The sequence below is a fragment of the Gossypium hirsutum genome, chromosome D05, assembly GCF_007990345.1.
Source record: "Gossypium hirsutum isolate 1008001.06 chromosome D05, Gossypium_hirsutum_v2.1, whole genome shotgun sequence".
NCBI classification, from domain to species: Eukaryota; Viridiplantae; Streptophyta; class Magnoliopsida; order Malvales; family Malvaceae; genus Gossypium; species Gossypium hirsutum.
Genome location: NC_053441.1, coordinates 9,725,841 through 9,744,932, shown reverse-complemented (window position 1 = coordinate 9,744,932; position 19,092 = coordinate 9,725,841). Strand labels below are relative to the sequence as shown.

The window sequence follows — 19,092 nt, the reverse complement described above, 5'->3', positions numbered from 1 at the left end:
AATTGTTGATTTCTTCAAAATTTAAGACCAATGGTAATTAGTTGTTTTATGCCCTCTATTTTTCGCGTAAACTAATAGTGCTTAAAATGTTCAGTTAAACTATACATCTGCCATGATTTCTTTATAGATAGTTGAGTGTCCATGACAAATGCAAGCACTCAAAGGGAGAAAGGACGAAATTAAAAAGAAAAAGAAATCTCATTTCAGTGTAAAGCGATCTGCATTGATCTAGTTCAAGATCAAATTTCATGTGCCCTAGGCAAGCAAAATCCAGTGTAAGCTGTTTTGCAGAGAAACATAAATTACGGTGAACCAAACATACCCTACCAACCATGAAAGCTTATCATACTTTTATGCTTTACTTTATCACTTGGCCGATTCCTTTGGCACATTAGTTTTCTTCTACTAGTCATTAATTATATTCTTTTCGCTCACTTCTGTATATGCTTATTATTTTGTCACCTTCACGTCTTAATTTTCTCTTTCAAATACATGTCATGATCATGAAATCAACCATCACACAAACACAATTTCTTTCTTTTTTTATTCTTCCTTTTTCTTTCCTTGGCACACAACCTTCTATTAACTGTCTTTCAAGGTCTAGTGAGTGAAATGTGCATCCCGACTTATTACGTATCCTCGGTGTTGCTTCCATGCAAGAAGCATAGTGAAAGCAAAACTCCCGAAAAGCATTTTCCTCGAGATATAAACCACAGGCGGCGCCTGTTTTCCACTGAGGCTGCGTCTGATCATTGTTCTCGTGAGGTATATTATATGATTTCACTAGTGCAAATTGAGTCACAATATGTGTATGCCTTCAAACCATACTTAAATCTGATTGTATATTTTCTCGGAGCTCAGGGGAAGGTCCCCTTATTGTCATTGGAAGCATTACATCAGCTGCACATTTTCATCTTTGTATTGGCAGTTGTTCACGTTATATATTGCCTCATAACAATGGTTCTTGGAGGAGCAAGGGTGATGTTTTCTACTTAAAAACTTTTTGGTGCAGTCCCTTAATATAGCTTTGGTTAGCATTAAATATTTTACCATATGCAGATACGGCAATGGAAACAATGGGAAAACGAGATTCAAGGACACCTAAATGGTAACACGAAATCAATCATATACAAAATTAATCCATGAGGCAACAAGAGTTAAAGGTTGATGATGATCTTGTTTTCGTACGGTCCAGATAGGCATGTGGATGAGCACCATACGTCTTTCGTGCAACATGCACAAGGTTGGAGAAAGACAGCAATTTTGAGCTGGACTGTAAGTCTTAACACAGCAATGCACGACTTTTGTGTATAGATTATGTAGTGAATAATTGACATAGTTGTGGGGGTCTTGGGCTCTTGGCAGATGTCATTCTTCAAGCAGTTTCATGGCTCTGTTACTAAATCAGACTACACAGCACTTCGAGAGGGGTTTATCAGAGTTAATGCCTAAACCATCATATTGATTTGGACTACTTTTTTTTTCTTTAAAAAGGTTGTTAAACCAAGTACCTCTTTTCCTATCATCTAGGAACATTGCCCTAGCAATCCTAGATATAATTTTCACGATTATATAATGCGAACACTCCAAGTGGATTTCAAAAAGGTTGTTGGCATAAGGTAAATTACTTCATCCATTCTCACAATCATCACCAAATTTAACACATATAACCCACTAATATCCTTCGTGTCTCTGATATAGCTGGTACCTGTGGCTATTTGTGGTGATGTTTTTGTTATTGAATGTGAAAGGTAATGTTCCTTTAATCTACAAGTACCAACATTTTTTATGTATTCCATATAAAAATATAACATATATATATATATTCGTTGTTTCCAAGCAGGATGGAATACATATTTTTGGTTATCATTTCTCCCTGTTGTTGTAAGTATATTCAGCTTTTGAGAATTAGTATTGAGATTCAGATGGCATTTAATTGACATGTTAAATTAAACCAACTATTACAGCTTCTACTTACCGTGGGCACTAAGTTGGAGCACATAATCATTCGCTTAGCTCAAGAAATGAGTGAAATGAAGGAACGAGGCGAAACGGCACAAGTTAAACCTTCCGACGAACATTTTTGGTTTAAGAATCCCAGGATCGTTTTTTTCTTGATTCACTTCATCTTATTTCAAAACGCATTTGAACTTGCTTTCTTCTTCTGGATCTTGGTATGTAGTTTGCTTGCCATAGTCTCAAATACATAATTAACCCACTCTTCTAGTTCTTTTATAACCAAAAAACAAATTCACTGAAACCAAGTTTTGTTTTGTGAAGTGCACATATGGATTCCATTCATGCATCATGGAAAAACTGGGCTATATTATCACTAGACTTATAATGGGGTAGGTAATCAAATCAAACAACTAGTACTATATTTATCATGCGATCTAAATTCCATCATTTGCTTGTTTTACAATTTTGGGGGTGTTTTTTTTATCAATTTTATTTCATTGGTTGTTGCAGCGTAATCGTTCAAGTTCTGTGCAGCTACATCACCTTGCCTCTGTATGTTCTAGTTACACAGGTTGATATCTGGACACTTGACTAAAATCTTAATTGGTTCGTTGTGGTGTTTGTTTGAATCGTGGTTTGTTTGTTTGTTTGTTTTTGGTGAAATGAAAGATGGGCAGCTGCTTCAAGGAAGGGATATTTAAAGAGCATATTCATTCGACTTTGACAACTTGGAGGTCAGGACCCAGAGATCAAGGAAGCAGGAGGGGGTCCTCCGCCCCAAATTCAGCAACAAAAACTGATAGGCTACACAAAGAACCTTATGAAACCTTACAAATTGTGGAGCAACAACCTATGTGTACCTCCATACAAACACTACAAAATTCAGGATAATTATTTGGCACACGCTAATAATTTTAACTTTACAAATAAATTAAGATTTTATATAGTAATAAATTTAAAAATTTTCAATCAATCATTTGTGTATCGAATTATTATTCCAAAATTAATAATTTATGTGCTACATCAAATACTAAACTTATTACTTGTTGTATTTAAATTGATTTTATTTTTTAAAAATATTTATGTTTGAGATTTATTTAAATATAAAATTACAATCTTGAATATATTTGTATATTCAACATTTTCTTAAGTTAAGACTTGCTGTGATTATGAATCTATAGCTTGACCTTGTTCAAAAATGTAATAATAATTTGATCATGGGTCAGATGTTAAAAATACAAGCACCCAAGAGTCACGATCGAGCTTTAATCAAATTTTCATATAGGTGACTGAAGGTTAATTTGTTCCAAACAAGTCATTAAACCTTGTAATTGTAGTAAAAAAATCTAATTATCTTAATTGAAAAAGAATTGATAGAAAAATGACCGACTTTTTGCGAACATTTAATGAACTCCAGACTCATTTCTGATATTATCCCCTGTTTTATCACTCAAAAACTACCCAAGACAGCGAAGGCATCTAATATCATATCATATCTATCTTAGCAAGAAAATCCAAAGGGAATTGAAAATGAATCTCCAAATCCAAACTCAGTCTTTGTCAACACACTTTCCCCTTCCACCCTTCCCTCCAAAACCCAAATTCCTTCAAGCAAAACCCAAACCCTCCTTCAAATTATGGTCCTCGCTCTCCACTGTTTCAGTCCCACCAACAAAAACCAGCCACAAGCCATTTCCCGCCGAGGTTTCCAGGACCATAATGGAATTGTCTTCTATGGGGACCCTTTCCACTCTAGCTCAAGATGGGTGGCCCTTGGGCGTTGGTGTAAGGTTTGCTGTCGATGCTGAGGGCACCCCTGTTTTGTGCTTGCCTCAACCTTCTCCTGATAACCGCTCCACCCTTCATGTTCAGGTAAATTTCTTTTATATACATATGTCTCTATGTAAACTTCTCCATAGACACTGTTGAAATTGTCTTTTTTTTTTAGATATTGACATAATTTACATGTTTATATTTGGAGATTTTTATTCATATGATTTGCTTTCGATCAGTTAGATCAATGTGGGTTACGGACTCCTCAGTGTACAATACAGGGCAGTCTTACCAAACCAGCTGATGCAACCATTTTGAGGGTAAGGCTGCTGCTTCTTTTTTTTCAAGTGATATTACTTTATAATTTATACATGATGTTTTACCAACACTATGTGGCAATTTAGGATAGTATTTTGAAGCTAATCTTGGACACAGACCAAACCGGGATAGTTGACTACAACAATTTTCTCGACTCAACTCCAATTGTAGAAGCTTTATCATTATGTGTGTGTATGTTGGTGTTTGGTTTATGTAGGATTCACAACTCTACTTGTTAATCACTTTTAATCCTAGTTTATAAATAGGAAAAGTAAAGAAACTTATATTGAGGATATAACTTGAGAGGAATTTCTATTCTTTATTCGGCTGCTAGAATTTCTTAAAGTTTATGATATTTGAATTTTCCCATACCCAATTGTTATGAAAATTATCCTCAAGTTTTCCTTTTTTCTCATTTTTGGTATTGCGCAAGTTCCAAATATTGTTGGTGTTTTGCCTATGAATCCCGGATAGAATGATAAATTTTAGAGGTAAATGTTTAGCGGTTTTTAGCATTGAAGATGGTGTTTGTCGGGAGCAGTTTATGTTTACATCCGTATTCCGTAAACGGTTAAAGCGTCCACTCCTTCCTCTCTCTTATTTCCATTTTTGTCTATCTTCAATTTTCTCTGAACCTAAACCAACTTTCTGATTTGGGATTTTAATTGAATATTGCCTTCTTCGCTTGTATCTCAGAAGTAGGGATCTAAGGTTAGAGGGCTTGTGTTTATTCATACACTGTGCTAAGCAGTTATCTGATTGCTCATTTTTCATCTCTCTGCTGTTAGATTAGGGTCTGATAAATCAACTTTATATGAATTTTAAATTGAATATTTCTTCATCAGTGGTTTGATTCAGTATGGAAGAAGAGGTTTGGAGAATCCGCCGATGTAGACAATCTATATACTGTTGACGTACAAAGAGTACTTCAAATGGAAGACTTAAATGAGGTATACCGAGAATTTTTCTGTTGTCTATGCTTTGTGTAATAATTTTAGACTACCGATTTCTATTAGAATGTTATATTTTAGTTAGAAGTGATATGGTCAATTGTATTAATTTCAGTATGCTGCTTTTAACTCATGCAGGATGGTGTATGGGTCACTTCATCAGATTATAAAAATGCAAATCCTGATCCACTGCGCAACTCTGCTGAAGAAATTGTCAATGAAATTAATACCAATAACAGGGAAGATGTCCACCGCTTTTGCAATGTCTACGTTGATTTGGACTTCCAGGTGCATATCCACCGATTTTATCCTTCTTTATATACAATATCTGCTCTATATTTTACTATTGATTACTGCTTATCTAGCGTGTTGTGCGAGAAATCCTCAAATTAGTCCAATCCATTTCCATCTCTTTTTTTTTTTGTAAATTTAAAATTTGAGAGGGCATATTTTGCTTAATGTTTCATTTGTTATAACTTGCCTTAGGAACTACCAATAGAAACCTAAATCCAAAGTTCATTTGGTGCACCCGTGTTTACCTTTCTGATCTTTCTGTTGGTTTAAAGAATATAAAATTATGTCAAATTAAACCAGGTGAAAGCAAATGGAAACAAAGCATGATCTAACTCTTGCTTCCTTGAAGAGAGTTATGGGAAAATGGATGTGGAGCTCAAATGTTGTGTCTTAGTTTTTTCTGCTTTCAAGGGTTGGAGTACCACTTGCCACCAGTAATGGAAAACTATAATTGAGCGTCTGAGCTCTGATCTTTTATCAGATAATTAGGACCAAGCAGATATGCCTTGTTTTAAGATGATGCTTGCAATTGTGGAACTTTTGAACACTTCTTGTGAACTTATAATTGTTTGGACAATGATGGAAATTTTGGTATTGACTTACTCAATTAGTAGTTAATTTATCAATGTGCTTCAACTTTTGGATTTATGAGTAGTTTTATCACAAATATGCTGAGTTAAAGATCTTAGGGGGGGAGAGAGAGAAGGTGAATTCACTCACTTTATGTTATCCATCTTTACCTACAGGTGTCTTGTCTACAGATTCCATCAGTTTTCGGTTTCTTCTTGCTGTCTCATATGCATGCTGCGAATGTTATTAGTGTCCTTCACATATTCATTGTGTTATTCTGAATGATTAAAAGTTCTTTTGCTTGTGATAACATGCTTTGCATGATGGAAAGATGCTATTTCACTGGTATCTGGAACATAAAACGAGCACCAATGACATTGAATCATTTCGTGTGATAAAATTTTCAAATGTCCATGATTATAATCAAGAGTTGAAGTTGCATGCTTGCCTTTCACCTAAAATGCATGCTCAGACTTAAGTTTGTGTAATACTCTTATGGGGTTGCATATTGCATGGCAGGTATCAGAAGCAAAGATGATTTGGGTTGATTGTCTTGGCTTCGACTTGCGAATCTACTCTCCTCAGAAGGGTGTATTTGATGTTCGAATTCCTTTTCCCCGGGAAGTAACCGATGAGAAGGGTGCTAAATCCTCATTCAATGGTATGTCACAACTTGCATGGGAGGTGGAGAAAAATTTCCATGCCCCTGACTTTGAGAAGGTGAAACAATTAAAGAAAATTGTTTACAGCGGAGGGCGATAAGTTTGTTTAAGTCATTGCTTGTGAATCTGATTTAGTTGGTGATCCTCCAATTTTGGGAACTGGAAAAAAAATACACTTTCTTTTAGTGGAATTAGGAGGTCAACAGAAGTGTCATGAATTGGTAAGTGATTGTTCATGACTCCAAGAAATGGAATAACAAATTATGTTATGCTACATAAGTAATGCTAATTTTATTATCTTCACTTTTACTCGGAAGGTGGCACTTGTTTTGCAGTTTATATAATATGAAGTCTTGTATTTCTTCAAGATTTGAGGAGGGCTTTGGTCAATTGGTGGGTTACTGATTGGGTAGTTATGGTTGGTGCTGCAGTTCTCCACTCTTCATAACTAAACATCCCAACTTTTAAAAAAATAAAATGGTTAAAATATGCTTCGAGTCAGTATTCTTCTTCATACGTTTGGAATTTGATCTTCACAAAATTATTAAAGTATGCAGTCCTCTTTCTCGTAAAATATATTTATTACTCTAAAAATTTGGCAAAATTTATAACATATTTGAACTTAAAAAAATAATATGAATACATAGAAGTATAAAATTTTATATTAAAAAAAAGGGATTGTTAAAGTGTAAAACGTTATATAATTATCTAAAAATTGGTACTATGATAAAGAGAATATAATATAAATATGATAGGAAGAGAAATAAGGTACAGTTTTGGCAATGTTGTCAAGGAAAAGATTTTGGGAGAGGCATTTTAAATGTCAAATTATGGCATTAGTAGTTAGTGTGGTGGATGTTGGGTTTCACAAGTTGGAATGGAAGAAGATGATTGAACCCAAACTAAGGCTGGCCACTACATCTCATTTCTCACCTCCCAATTTTACTTTTTTTTATCACTTTTTCTCGGTATTGCGGGTGCCACTTGAGGAAATCACCTATATATTGTTTATTGTCATGTCGTTATTTGGTTTGTTGATCCCATTCCATTCTCTCCGCTCATCTAACAGCAATCAATACATAATCATTTCAAGCAATAAATCAAACCTCTCCTTTTATGCCCAAAGCAAAAGCTTCAAAAACCCATCCTCCCAGCAACTTGCATTTCTTGCTTTTAACCATTTAACAAAAAAAAAAATACTAGTGATTGACAAACTACAATTCCTAGTTCTCAGGATTTTATTTCTGATCACTAAAAATAAGAGTTCAACATTCTATCAATAAATCACATGAGATTTAAGCTATTAATAAACACCATTCCCGCTCAAGATAAATACGTAATCTTTTATACCATTGAGTCAAACCTGCATTTGCTACTCTAAAATGTTCATTCCAGAAACCCTAATACAGGAAAAAGGCAAGGGATATCATAAAAGGGCTTAAGTTTTTTCTCCTTTTTTTCTTTTTGTTTTTACTGTGGTATAAAAGGTAAACACTTTAATGGCCATTTGATCTATACATTCACAAGTACATAAAGTTACATAGCAGTAAGTGTCAAGCGTAATTGGTCGATTACAGCATTTCTTTGTTCACCAGTCAAGTGTGATCCAATCGTGCTGCTTGTGTATTTCACTTGCTTTGCCTTAAACAGGGTGTTAAGCATGGTTTCTAAGCTTTGCACCGTGTAAAATACATCACTTCTGTGTTCCACCACAACCCTATATTTCTGCAAGTAACTTGTATAAGCAGGCACCAAGGCCTGAACCACAAGCTTGTGCATCTTGTTTGTCAAGCTTTCATCTATAACCACCCAATTTAACTGCTTCTTGTACAAGTCATCAAAGGCTTCATTGAATGCCATTAGCCTCATTTTCGGTGAAGAATCCGGATTATCTAGGGTTAGAGAGGCCAGGATTTTCCCCCAGGTCTCTCTCAAGTAGAGAGCTGAATAATATTCCTTGTAATTCCCATGAGCATTTAACCAAGAATCTCCCATTAGATTCCCTAACTTTGTGCCTTTTAGGCTAGTGAAATGACAATGATTGTTCATCATGAATATGTAGGACAATGCCTTTCGCTCATAGGCTTTCGACCATGCATCCAAATTGACTGCGATTTCTCTCACTATGCTGTATATCTGGTTGGTAACAAGTCCCTCCTCGTATTTTTCATATTTCCAACCTTGATGGATTCTCAAAACTTGGGTCAAAATCGGTCTGTAATTGTCGTCAAGCAGCCGGTTACAGTAATCGGTCACGAAGCTTACGAGCCTCGGGACACCTCCATCACTCGGTGGAGAACTTCGTCTTTCGAGCTCCACTTGTAAAGGAAGTTCCCAGAAAATCTCACTGGCTCCATTAACGACTTTGGTGACGAGATCCCTTGTCATGGTTTTGATTTCATTGCAAGATTCCCCTCCAAAAAGCTTGTTGAAATCCATTCTTAAAGTTTCAAGAACTGAGAAGATGTTCAACAAATGCAACAGTTTGGTAGGACTCTTCTTACTCTCAGCAATGCTCATCCCGAACCTGAGGAACAAAAGAATTCCCGATTCGACCGCAATCTTCGCGAAGCAGCCAGTCCATGCACCTGATGCTAGGCTTCCAAAGACTTCCTTGCAGAGCATATGCTCACTCTCAAGTACACATTTCACAATGAACTCCATATGCTTGCTCCACTCATGTATGCAACCCTCCATGTCCTGGACATCGTCATATTCTTCGACCGCATTCTCAAGGTAATCCAAATCAAGAGCTCGTAAGCTATTTTTAGCATTCAGACTACGAACTTCAATGAAAACCGATATGCAGCTGTTTGTCCTGTTACCGGTATTTAGTTTCTCCACAATCGCCTGCAACTTCCGAAGGATGGGCCCCGGAAGAGGCAATGCAGCATTGTAGGCCTGCTCGGCTGTCCATGGTGATGAAGAATTCGTAAAACCAAGTGGAGCATTACTTTCTGTCAAAATCTGCTTGAATGAAATTTCTAGCTTGGCAAATGCACCAGAAAGAAGCTCGCCATTTCGACCAGCTTGCTCCCCAGTTGCTTGTAATTCCTCTAAAATCGCTACCGATCGTTTAACTTTCGAGATGTACCGATCATCGGCCACAGAATTACCTTCCAGGAATTGGATAACTCCTTCTAACCATTGGATCGCCAAGTTGCAGTTGGCTGTAAGAAATTTTATAGCATCTTCAAACTGCTTAATGGTTGAAATGTAAGAAAAAATATCAGAATGTGGGAGTGAATCTGATAACAGCGACTTTTCAAGTTCACGAATGGAATCCAAGATCTTTAAAACAGCTGCAGAAGGGCCAAGAGCGAGACTGATATGGTCTCTAACAGCGGCAAACGTGCAGTTCTTGGAACCGCCAGGCCTAATAGCCATCTCAAGAAATGTCAACTTTTGGTCTAACTCAGCTATTCGTGGTCCAGTTTTGTCGAGAGCCAAGGCAAGAGCCGTTGAATTGTCAACGCTAGCTTTCAATAAATTCCGACAAGCCAAAAGATTGTCAAAGCTCTGCACCTCAGCCATGGTGCAATCACATCTGAGGACTCTTAATTAAAGAACTGGTTTTATGTTGGAAGTTCAAAGGTTTCTTATGTATCACTCATTTACCCTTTTTTTCTCAACCAACTACCGAAACTCAAACCAAACCTCACTTACAAAACAAGTATCTGTGAATCACAAACTTCCAACTACCATACCTTAAAATTTCTTGAAAAAATAAAAAAGGAACCCTGGCTTGGAAGTTTGAAAGATTGGATGTGGGTTTTCTGTAAGGAACTCTTTGTCTTTTCATTTCAATTTCACAACCATCTCTCCCAACCCACCCGCTTCTATATTTTCACAACTGTCCCCAGTCCTCGGTTCCGACTGTTTCGAAAAACTAGGCCTAAACAAAATCAGGGGCTACTTTAAATAGTGGTGAATCGGTTCATTTCTCTTTAGTTAAATTCTCTTTGTACTTTTAAAATTGGTTAATTTACCCAAATAGTAAAAGTTAAATATATTTGGTTAAATTTAATTATTAATTTTGTACTATACGCACAATTATAGATTTAATCTATGTTCTTCAATTGAATCATTCTAAGTTTCTATACCTTTTGAATTTTAAATTTTCAATCTTAACACAAATAACAGTCATTAACATGTGGGAATAACATATGATAATATATTTTTCGCATCAGAGTTTGGAAATAATGGAACTGAACTTAATCAATTTAACAATTATTGTTTGGTGAGTATTGAAATTTTAAAAATTAAAAAGTATAGGGACTAAAAATGACCAAATTAAAATAGAGAGACGAAATCCACAATTTTCTCAAAGTAAATTGACTAATAAAATAATTTAACCCTTTTTTTGTTTTTGTTTTTGTTTTTTTTTGCAAAAAAAGGGAATAAGATAGTAACTAATTATTATTTTTATGCACTTCTTTAAAAAATAAAATAAAATTTATCCTTAAAAAATAAAAAAAAAGATTAAAAATTGTTATAAAATTCAACACAAAGAACAAGCGGTTTAAAAGTTCCATTTTGATAGTTCAAAGTTTAAAATCATAAATCATTTTGAGATTTAAAAAATTTGTTTAAAACATTAAAAATAAAGAAATGGAAATGCTAATAGTTGTTAAAAACAATTGAATAAACGATTCAACTTAAAAGAAGAGTAATAAAAGAGTAAATATTAAAACTATATATTATATCTAATTTAATGCGTAATATCATATACGAATTTTGATTTTGTATGATTTTACATTAAAAAAGTTAGTTGATTCGATTTTAAAAAATTATTAATAACATTATTGAATTAACATAATTTTATATTGATATCTTGCATATACAAACCGTTATATTAATTCAATATGAATTTCTTTAAATATGCACAACTGAATCAAAATCAAAATTTTATGTATACATATAAACCACGATTTAAATATCACGTGTCTATAATTAAACCCAATCAAAGTTCAAATATCAAATTATCTATTGAACTAAAGATTAGGTATAAGTTTGATATTTACCCAAAAAAGGAAATATTAGTGAATTGAGGTGGCTTGACGCATATGAATTTGAACACAACTTGGATCGAAGAAGTTTGAAGTTACTGATTGCTTGAATGTTTAAGGATTATATGACTACAATAAACTGTTTTATAAAAAAAATTAAATAAATTATCGACTAAAAGTGAAAATGGATGTATTTTTTAATTTTTAATTAACATCCGTCTCAAGTTTAACAACTCCTATCCCTTCAGTAAAGAAAAGAAAAACTAAAATAAATTGGAAAAAGGTTGAATGTAAAAATATGAATGGGTTATTCAGTTAAATGTGCTCATGAGTTGGGTTGGGCCGGGTTTGAATTAGGTCTAAACATGATATCAATATATTTTATATTTGTTCAAATTCGGTCCGGCTTAAAATATGGGTCTAAAATTTTACCTTAACCCGCTCATATTTGCAAAAGACTAATCCAAGCCCATTTTATGTCCGCCCATATCATTTTAATTTTTTTTTATATTATTTTAATTTAATATTGTTTATTTATTGAAATTTTTTATATAATCATCTTAATATTATTTTAATGTTTACATTAGAGTATTTAATATAAGTTTATTTTCTAATGTGTTATAAATTACGTAATATATAAAAATAAAATAATATAAAGTATCATAAACTTAAAAATGAGTTAGGCTAGGCTCAAGCCTTATATGTTCAAATCCGACCTTGACCCATATTTTAAATGGACTTAAATTTTTTGCCTAAGTCCATTTTTCGGGCATACTCGAACTTTCTCAAATTTCAAACGGACATTCGGACTTAGACGAATAACTTGACCTATGAATAGGTCTATATTGAGTTGAGTTTGTAAATGGAGCGATAGGTCACTTCCATGATATTAGACCAAGCCGAAGTCCAAACGAAGCCCATATCTGTTAGTGTGGCAAAGAAAATCCATACTTACAACAAACTTCCCTTCACATTTAATTTTCTATTTACTCAATCCTTATACGAAGTTCATTTACTGTAAGAGATTATTTAAATCCTCCCATTTCAAATTTCTTCTTATATTTTTTAATTTCTGATGGTCTTTTGAAACAATTAATGGGGTGAGCCGAAGAAAAATAGAAATGTTTCAATGGTTTTGATTTATAAATTGGCTTAGAGCCCTTGCATTTGGTTTGCCAAAGGTTAATGACTCACTAACAATAGCTGTTTAGCAGTCATTTTCTTGGAAGAGCTTCAATTACTACCACTTGCCTTGCCATCAATTAATCTTTGTTTCTACGCAATTAAATTCTCGTACTTCCAGGAATCTCTTTGAATTAAAAAACAAATTGGTGTTCCCAAACCTAACCTTGTTAACAATGACCAAATTAAATGAAAATCTTTGTATTAACTGCTTGTTTTTGTCTCATAACAATAGAATATAATTATTGCTGCAGGTGAGGTCCTTTCCATCATATCGAAATTATTAGTAAATATTAAAAGTAGGTCAACTATGGGTTACCTCACAATATTGTGGTAGGAATTGGCCTGCAAAATTATGTTATTTTAAACAGATTAGTTAGGTTATTTGAAGAAACCTGTTATATCACTCCTTGTTGACACCTACATTTCAAAGTAAAACTAAAAAAAAGAAGTTGATTTTGTCATACGATGTGGGTTCATTCATCTCCTACAAATTATACAAATTTTGATTACCCATCTCATGTAATCTCTTTATTCCAATAATGCTCTTAATTCACAATCTATGACTCTACCACCCACATTTATAGAGTAGAATTTTTGTCAACACCAAGACCAAAAAGGAGATGTGTATTGCTCAAAATTCTCGTAACACAAATAACATCCTTAGTGACTTTTTATACCACACTGTGAATTATTGCCATTTTTAGTACCTATAATGTGAAACTACTTTACTATTTTTAATGGCTTTCTGCACCATTTATGGTGTGAGTCACTTTCATGGTTTATTTCAATATATCATATAACTCAATTATTATTTACACTTAAAAAATTATAAAAACTATCAAACCTAATCTTTTAGTTATTTCAGTAGACGATATGAAAAAAATACAAATGTATGAATATTTTATAATGTATATAATTTTATTTAAATTATCAATATATTAACATTTACATGATTATTAGTGGAATAAAAAAAATTCACATGAAAGGTTTAAGATGTTGTTATAAAATAAAATAAAAAATGATATATTGGGAACTCCTCAAGTAAAGTTAAATGAATAACATTTGTCCCTTTTAATTAACCTGTATTTCATTTAATATTTATAAAAGAACATTTAACTTTTGCTCGTGGAGTTAAAAATTTTCATTGTTAGGATCTAAAATAATAATAGTTAAAAATTAACAAAAAAATTATATATGATAGCATTCTAAACTCTCTTGTAGAGTTTTTTTATCCCATTAACAATATATAAAATGATTTAATATAACGCACATTATTTCTTTTAACAGTACTAGATTATAACATACAAAAAAATATTTATTAAATATATAAAAAATATATATATTTGAAATTTTACTGATATTATATAAAAAGACAAAAGTATTTTTATAATAATATGATTTACTTTTATAAAAAATAATCATTATCAAACTAAATTAATGTAACTATAGTAGTTTTAAATATAATATAAATACCGATTGAGTCTTCGATTGGTATCGGTATTATTGTCTGTGTAGGAGGACGTGAGTTAATATGTTGAAACGTGTTATTCTCCTATTTAAATGTTGAGGAGATATTATGAATAATTTTAAATATTATATCAAAAAGAATAAATATGATAAAAACCTATATCTAGTACGCAGCAGGGTTGATTACTGCCCTTGGCAAAAATTAAGGCGATAATCATTGGATTATAAAAAAAGTATATTTCTTTTACACTAAGATTTTATATCCTAAATTCTTTCTTATCTTTAAATAAGAAAAAAAGAAGAAGAAAATCAGACAAAAGACAAAAGACCTAAAGTCAGATATTCCAACTAATACATACTTAATTATTTTCTTTTAGACCGAATCTACGCTCATTGAGTTAGTGGTTTCTTATTATTAATTCATTCTCATTTTGCGTATACACAAAACCAGCATACAAAATATTGTTTTTAGAATTTTATTTTTCTATTTAGTACCTAAATGGCTAAAATGGTTAAGAAAAAAAATATATAGGAGAGAAAACATGATAAAAAAAACATTTTCTTTATAACTATTAATACTAGATGTGTTTTTTCATGTCAGATATATTATTTCATAATACTCTTTTGGTTAGAGTTGTATCTTTAAAAAAAACATTTTTTTTTCAAATTATTGTGTTTTTATTTATAACACAACGCTACTAAAATTTTTAAATTTAATTTAAAAGAAAAGAAAAAAGTGAAGATGGAGCGACTGTGAAGTTTGTCGAGTATGGACAGGTCGTTTGGTATTGGTAGGTCAGTATCATCTTGTTGACAGTGTAATCTCTCCAATTGAAAGTGATAAAGAGGAAACAAAAATGGAACATTTAGAAAAAGAACAAAGTAAGGAAAAAAGTGATTTAAAGTGAAAATCTTTAGAAAATAGAAACAAGAGATTATTTTTGTTTTACTTTATTTATTTGCTATATCTATACTATATATAAATATTTTGACTGAATTAGTATTGTTTATCATCGGTTTTAATTTAATTGTTAAATATATATTCTCCTAATTTTACCATTCAATTAAAGTATTATTTAATTTTCGTATCAATTCTTAATAAACATGTTAAATAATTATTTTCATTGTACATCATGGAGCTTTTTTTTTGAATAATTTCATTATAGGTTCTGATCATATCTGCTTTTTTTGATATAATGCCTGAAACTACCCATAGCCTATTCCCAACCCATAAAATAGGAGGATAATACACTTTAAGGCACTCGAATCTACATCCTCTTATATTGATAACAATGCACATGCTAATCGAGTTAAGATTCAATCGACGAAATTATTAAGAATAAAATCTAAATTTATCTACCGTTTTTACTAGTTAAAAAGTTGTTGCTAGCAATACTATTGTAAACGAGTTATATAATTTAAATTGATACATTAAAAGTTTATTTGTCTGTTAAAATTATATTTGGTTAATGTGAATGAGTGTATTTTTTATTCATTAAGTGGCTCAAACATGTTATGGTAGATAATTAAATTTTCTATAAGAAAAGAAAAAAGAAAGAAAGTGATAGACATGAAAAATGTGTGGAAGATAGATTAGGTCCTTCATTGAAGTTCAAACTTCAAAGTTGAAAGCCACATATTTAAGGAAAAAAAAGAAAGAAGGGAAAGCTAATCTAAAACCCACATACAAAGGCAAAAACAGCGGGGGACAAAAATATATTGTTGTAAGAAAAACAGGCAGCACATCTTTTTCATGGTTAAGTGTCGGTGGTGTTAATGTAATGTAAGAGACCCCAAAATAACACTAACATTAATTAGTCTAAGACCGCTGCACTTAACTAAGCTTTATTTATTGATTGACCAATAAAAACACAAGCTTTATTGTGTTATCATTTCCCTATCTATCTTACTCTCTTGTTAAGCTTGCTGTTTCAGCTTTTTGTTAAGCATACCTTCTCTTCTGTAGGTCTAAAATTCTTGGGAAGACACCCACTCTTTGGGCCTTTCTTTTTTGATCTTGTCATAGAATTTCGAGAGAGAAAAAATGGGAGTTGATTTGAGGCAAGTAGTGGCTGGTATACTTACTCTCACCATGTTTGTGATGCTTGGTCAAATGATTAAAAGAGACCATTTTGATTCGCTTCAAGTAATGCCTCTTTCTTTACAGTTATTTCATTTCAAAGTTTATCACCATTTTCATCTTTGTTTTGAGAAGATTCAATTCTTTTGTATTAAACTCATTGTTTTTTTTTGAATCTCTGCTTTTGTGGAAGTAAATCTGAGTAAGGAGCTTGAATTTGCACCTCCCTTCAGTTTCCACTTTGCTTCTCTTGGCATCAAATCTGTAATTTATTACAACTGTGATCTTCAAAATGTTGTCTTGGATAATATTATTAAAGCTGATTTGCTTTCTGGTTGAGTATCTTGGATAATAGATTGTGAAGGAATGAACAAACGACCCATTGGAACAAGGAAATTGTAGATGTATTATTATAAATTCTATTGATGTTTATGTTTTTTTCGTTTATAGTGATTAAATTCTTCATGGTTTGTTTGATATCATTTCAGTTCCTCATATTTTATTTACATGGTCTTTGCCCTGCCCTCATTATGTAGGACAAGCTTCCTGGAGATGGTGAGGATGCTCATTTTGAGAGTGTCAATGCTATTGAGAACGATGGCCTTGTTAAGCTTTCTAAGAGGAGCAAAGGGCCTTGGATGGAAGACATCCAAGAGCTAAAGCCGTGTTGGAGCAGGACGGATTTGGGTTCGTTAAATTCATTTAATTTCTCCCAAGTGTTGTATAAATTTGTCATATGTATATGTAGATCTCCCACAGTAGGCTGAAATTTATCCTAATGCTTCTCTTTTAACTGATGGTGTTGTTAATTGGGTGACAGATGAGATAGAGCAGTCGAGAGGGTATGTTACTTTCTCATTGACTAATGGTCCAGAATATCATGTCTCTCAGGTAAACTGTTGCTCATGGTAACCTTATCTTGTTAAATTGGTAAATGTAAACATGCCTTAATCAGGAATGGGATCTTGAATGAATCGATACAATAATCTTTTGAAAGCATTATCTTGTTTTCCATCTGATTTATTATTCATTCTGTGGTGTGCAATGTTCTCATCAGATAGCTGATGCTGTAGTGGTAGCAAGGTATCTAACAGCAACTCTTGTACTTCCAGACATTAGAGGGAGCAAACCCGGTGATGTAAGGTTCGTGCTCGTGTTCATTTTCGAGATCTCATGTTCTCCCCTTTCCTTTTCCTTCAACTTTTTTCTCATACTACATAATTGAAAATTTTCAGAAACTTTGAGGATATTTATGATGTTGACAAGTTCATGAAAAGCCTGGATGGGATTGTCAAAGTAGCAAAAGAGTTGCCAAATGAAATATCAATCAGGGATCTTGCTGCTGTGAAAGTTCCGAACCGGGTCACTGAAGATCACATTGTGGAAAGTGTAGAACCTGTATTTAAATCAAAGGGCAACATAAGGCTTGCGACCTACTTCCCTAGTGTAAATATGAGAAAAACCGCACAAAAAAGTAGTGTTGATTCAGTCGCATGTTTGGGAATGTTTGGAACCTTCGAGTTACAATCAGAGGTTCTCGAAGTTGTTGATTCAATGATCGAACGGCTTAGGACTTTGAGTCGCAAATCAAATGGCAAGTTTATAGCAGTGGACTTGAGGGTTGAGATACTTGAAAATAAGAATTGCCATGGAAGTGGTTCTGCCAGAGCAAAAAGTTGTTATAATGCACAGGAGATAGCTTTATTCTTGAGGAAGGTCGGGTTTGATACGGATACCACCATATACCTGACTCAATCAAGGTGGGATAACAGCCTTGGTGTCCTCAGAGATATCTTCCCTATGACATACACAAAGGTGAGTAAATTCATCTTTTGTCTGATAATAATTACTGTATTTTCAATATGCTTCTTGAACCATTATGTGCAATGCTTGATTTTGAACCTGTGTGTGCTACTGCAATTAATGTAGGAAAGCGTAATGCCAGATGAGAAAAAGGGGAAGTTCCTTGAATCAGAAGATTCGGAATTTGAAAAGGTTATAGACTTCCATATATGTTCTCAGAGTGATGTATTTGTACCAGCCATATCCGGCTTGTTCTATGCCAATGTAGCTGGAAAAAGAATAGCTTCAGGGAAGCCTCAAATCCTTGTTCCAGCTGATATACCTGCTACGTCTGCCCCCATCACCAACTACCTCTCTCCTTACGTTGCCAAGAGGAACCACTTGGCTTATTCCTGTTTCTGCTAGTCGTGTCGGTTCGATGCACGTGTGCCTTCGTAAAAGGGTGTCGGGTCTTCCCGTTTACCTCAGTTGGAGTCTTTTTGAGTAAGCAGAGGGAAAGACCAACTTTGGTGTTCATACTTGGGTGTTAACTGGCCCTGATAAAAGTTATATGTTAAGATGATTTTTGGTTTTTCTTTAATGCGTTTCTCAATGGGGGGGGGGGTCAGAAATGTTACAGAGTTCGGGTCTCAATATGTTGCTTGATGTGATGCAAAACTTCATTTCTACTATAATTTTTTTTTTTGAAACACATTTCTACTATAATTTATTCAGTGTAATAAGGGTGCATATTTTATAACCTTCCTGTCTTTAGTTAATGAAAAAAAAATTCACCTTGTTAGATTTCCTTTTTTGGTATTTTAGATTGTAAGAGATTGGACTCTGGTCATTTTTAAGAAATGGTTTATTAACAAATCACACTGTTTTTGAGTCATAGTTGGTCCAACAACCTTGTTTGAACGTTGAAGCAGCCAAACATGAGTTTTACCAAGTGTCAGATCTTCGACCTACAACCTTTCGAATCGATTGAAACGGAGTAAGTGATAGAACCAAATAAAACCCTAAAAATTAGGGTTGAAAAA

The 19,092-nt window shown here is 33.3% G+C and overlaps 4 protein-coding genes across 6 annotated transcripts; 3 read left to right on the top strand and 1 right to left on the bottom strand.

Moving 5' to 3' along the window:
- Window positions 1–535: 535 nt before the first annotated feature.
- Window positions 536–2,932, top strand: LOC107903230 (MLO-like protein 13). The gene is made up of 12 exons (XM_016829271.2): window positions 536–765; window positions 862–978; window positions 1,060–1,108; window positions 1,196–1,275; window positions 1,366–1,440; window positions 1,531–1,619; window positions 1,702–1,751; window positions 1,844–1,884; window positions 1,968–2,174; window positions 2,281–2,348; window positions 2,470–2,530; window positions 2,629–2,932. The coding sequence occupies exons 1-12, from the start codon at window positions 613–615 to the stop codon at window positions 2,848–2,850; spliced, it is 1,212 nt and encodes a 403-aa protein (XP_016684760.2). The 5' UTR covers window positions 536–612; the 3' UTR covers window positions 2,851–2,932.
- A 436-nt stretch (window positions 2,933–3,368) lies between these two features.
- LOC107906351 (glutamyl-tRNA reductase-binding protein, chloroplastic) lies at window positions 3,369–6,835 on the top strand. Of its 2 annotated transcripts, none has more exons than XM_016833323.2 (5): window positions 3,369–3,831; window positions 3,972–4,052; window positions 4,896–5,000; window positions 5,139–5,288; window positions 6,384–6,835. In XM_016833323.2, exons 1-5 carry the CDS (start codon window positions 3,490–3,492, stop codon window positions 6,624–6,626), a joined length of 921 nt encoding a protein of 306 aa, XP_016688812.2. In that variant the 5' UTR covers window positions 3,369–3,489; the 3' UTR covers window positions 6,627–6,835. The 2 variants fall into 2 exon arrangements, with proteins under 2 accessions (XP_016688812.2, XP_016688813.2); XM_016833324.2 differs by lacking the exon at window positions 6,384–6,835 and adding an exon at window positions 5,595–5,888 and having other exon boundaries at window positions 3,395–3,831.
- A 1,227-nt stretch (window positions 6,836–8,062) lies between these two features.
- LOC107902749 (exocyst complex component EXO70A1) lies at window positions 8,063–10,060 on the bottom strand. The gene has a single exon (XM_016828872.2). It carries the CDS (start codon window positions 10,058–10,060, stop codon window positions 8,063–8,065), a length of 1,998 nt encoding a protein of 665 aa, XP_016684361.2.
- Window positions 10,061–15,848: 5,788 nt separating this feature from the next.
- LOC107906350 (protein MANNAN SYNTHESIS-RELATED 1) lies at window positions 15,849–18,853 on the top strand. Of its 2 annotated transcripts, XM_041093593.1 has the most exons (7): window positions 15,849–15,970; window positions 16,154–16,333; window positions 16,804–16,954; window positions 17,088–17,158; window positions 17,325–17,410; window positions 17,503–18,082; window positions 18,197–18,853. In XM_041093593.1, exons 2-7 carry the CDS (start codon window positions 16,232–16,234, stop codon window positions 18,473–18,475), a joined length of 1,269 nt encoding a protein of 422 aa, XP_040949527.1. In that variant the 5' UTR covers window positions 15,849–15,970; window positions 16,154–16,231; the 3' UTR covers window positions 18,476–18,853. The 2 variants fall into 2 exon arrangements, with proteins under 2 accessions (XP_040949527.1, XP_016688811.1); XM_016833322.2 differs by having other exon boundaries at window positions 15,863–16,333.
- The last annotated feature ends 239 nt before the right edge of the window (window positions 18,854–19,092 follow it).

Excerpts from the sequence above, each read along its gene's own strand:
- LOC107903230 (XM_016829271.2), top strand. The coding sequence starts at position 613 with ATGTGCATCCCGACTTATTACGTATCCTCGGTGTTGCTTCCATGCAAG. Across the intron at positions 1,109-1,195 it reads GATTCAAGGACACCTAAATG|ATAGGCATGTGGATGAGCAC; the intron begins GTAACACGAAAT and ends CGTACGGTCCAG. Across the intron at positions 1,620-1,701 it reads AAAAAGGTTGTTGGCATAAG|CTGGTACCTGTGGCTATTTG; the intron begins GTAAATTACTTC and ends TCTCTGATATAG.
- LOC107906351 (XM_016833323.2), top strand. The coding sequence starts at position 3,490 with ATGAATCTCCAAATCCAAACTCAGTCTTTGTCAACACACTTTCCCCTT. Across the intron at positions 4,053-4,895 it reads CTGATGCAACCATTTTGAGG|TGGTTTGATTCAGTATGGAA; the intron begins GTAAGGCTGCTG and ends TTTCTTCATCAG. Across the intron at positions 5,001-5,138 it reads AAATGGAAGACTTAAATGAG|GATGGTGTATGGGTCACTTC; the intron begins GTATACCGAGAA and ends TAACTCATGCAG.
- LOC107902749 (XM_016828872.2), bottom strand. The coding sequence starts at position 10,060 with ATGGCTGAGGTGCAGAGCTTTGACAATCTTTTGGCTTGTCGGAATTTA.
- LOC107906350 (XM_041093593.1), top strand. The coding sequence starts at position 16,232 with ATGGGAGTTGATTTGAGGCAAGTAGTGGCTGGTATACTTACTCTCACC. Across the intron at positions 16,334-16,803 it reads ACCATTTTGATTCGCTTCAA|GACAAGCTTCCTGGAGATGG; the intron begins GTAATGCCTCTT and ends CTCATTATGTAG. Across the intron at positions 16,955-17,087 it reads TTGGAGCAGGACGGATTTGG|ATGAGATAGAGCAGTCGAGA; the intron begins GTTCGTTAAATT and ends ATTGGGTGACAG.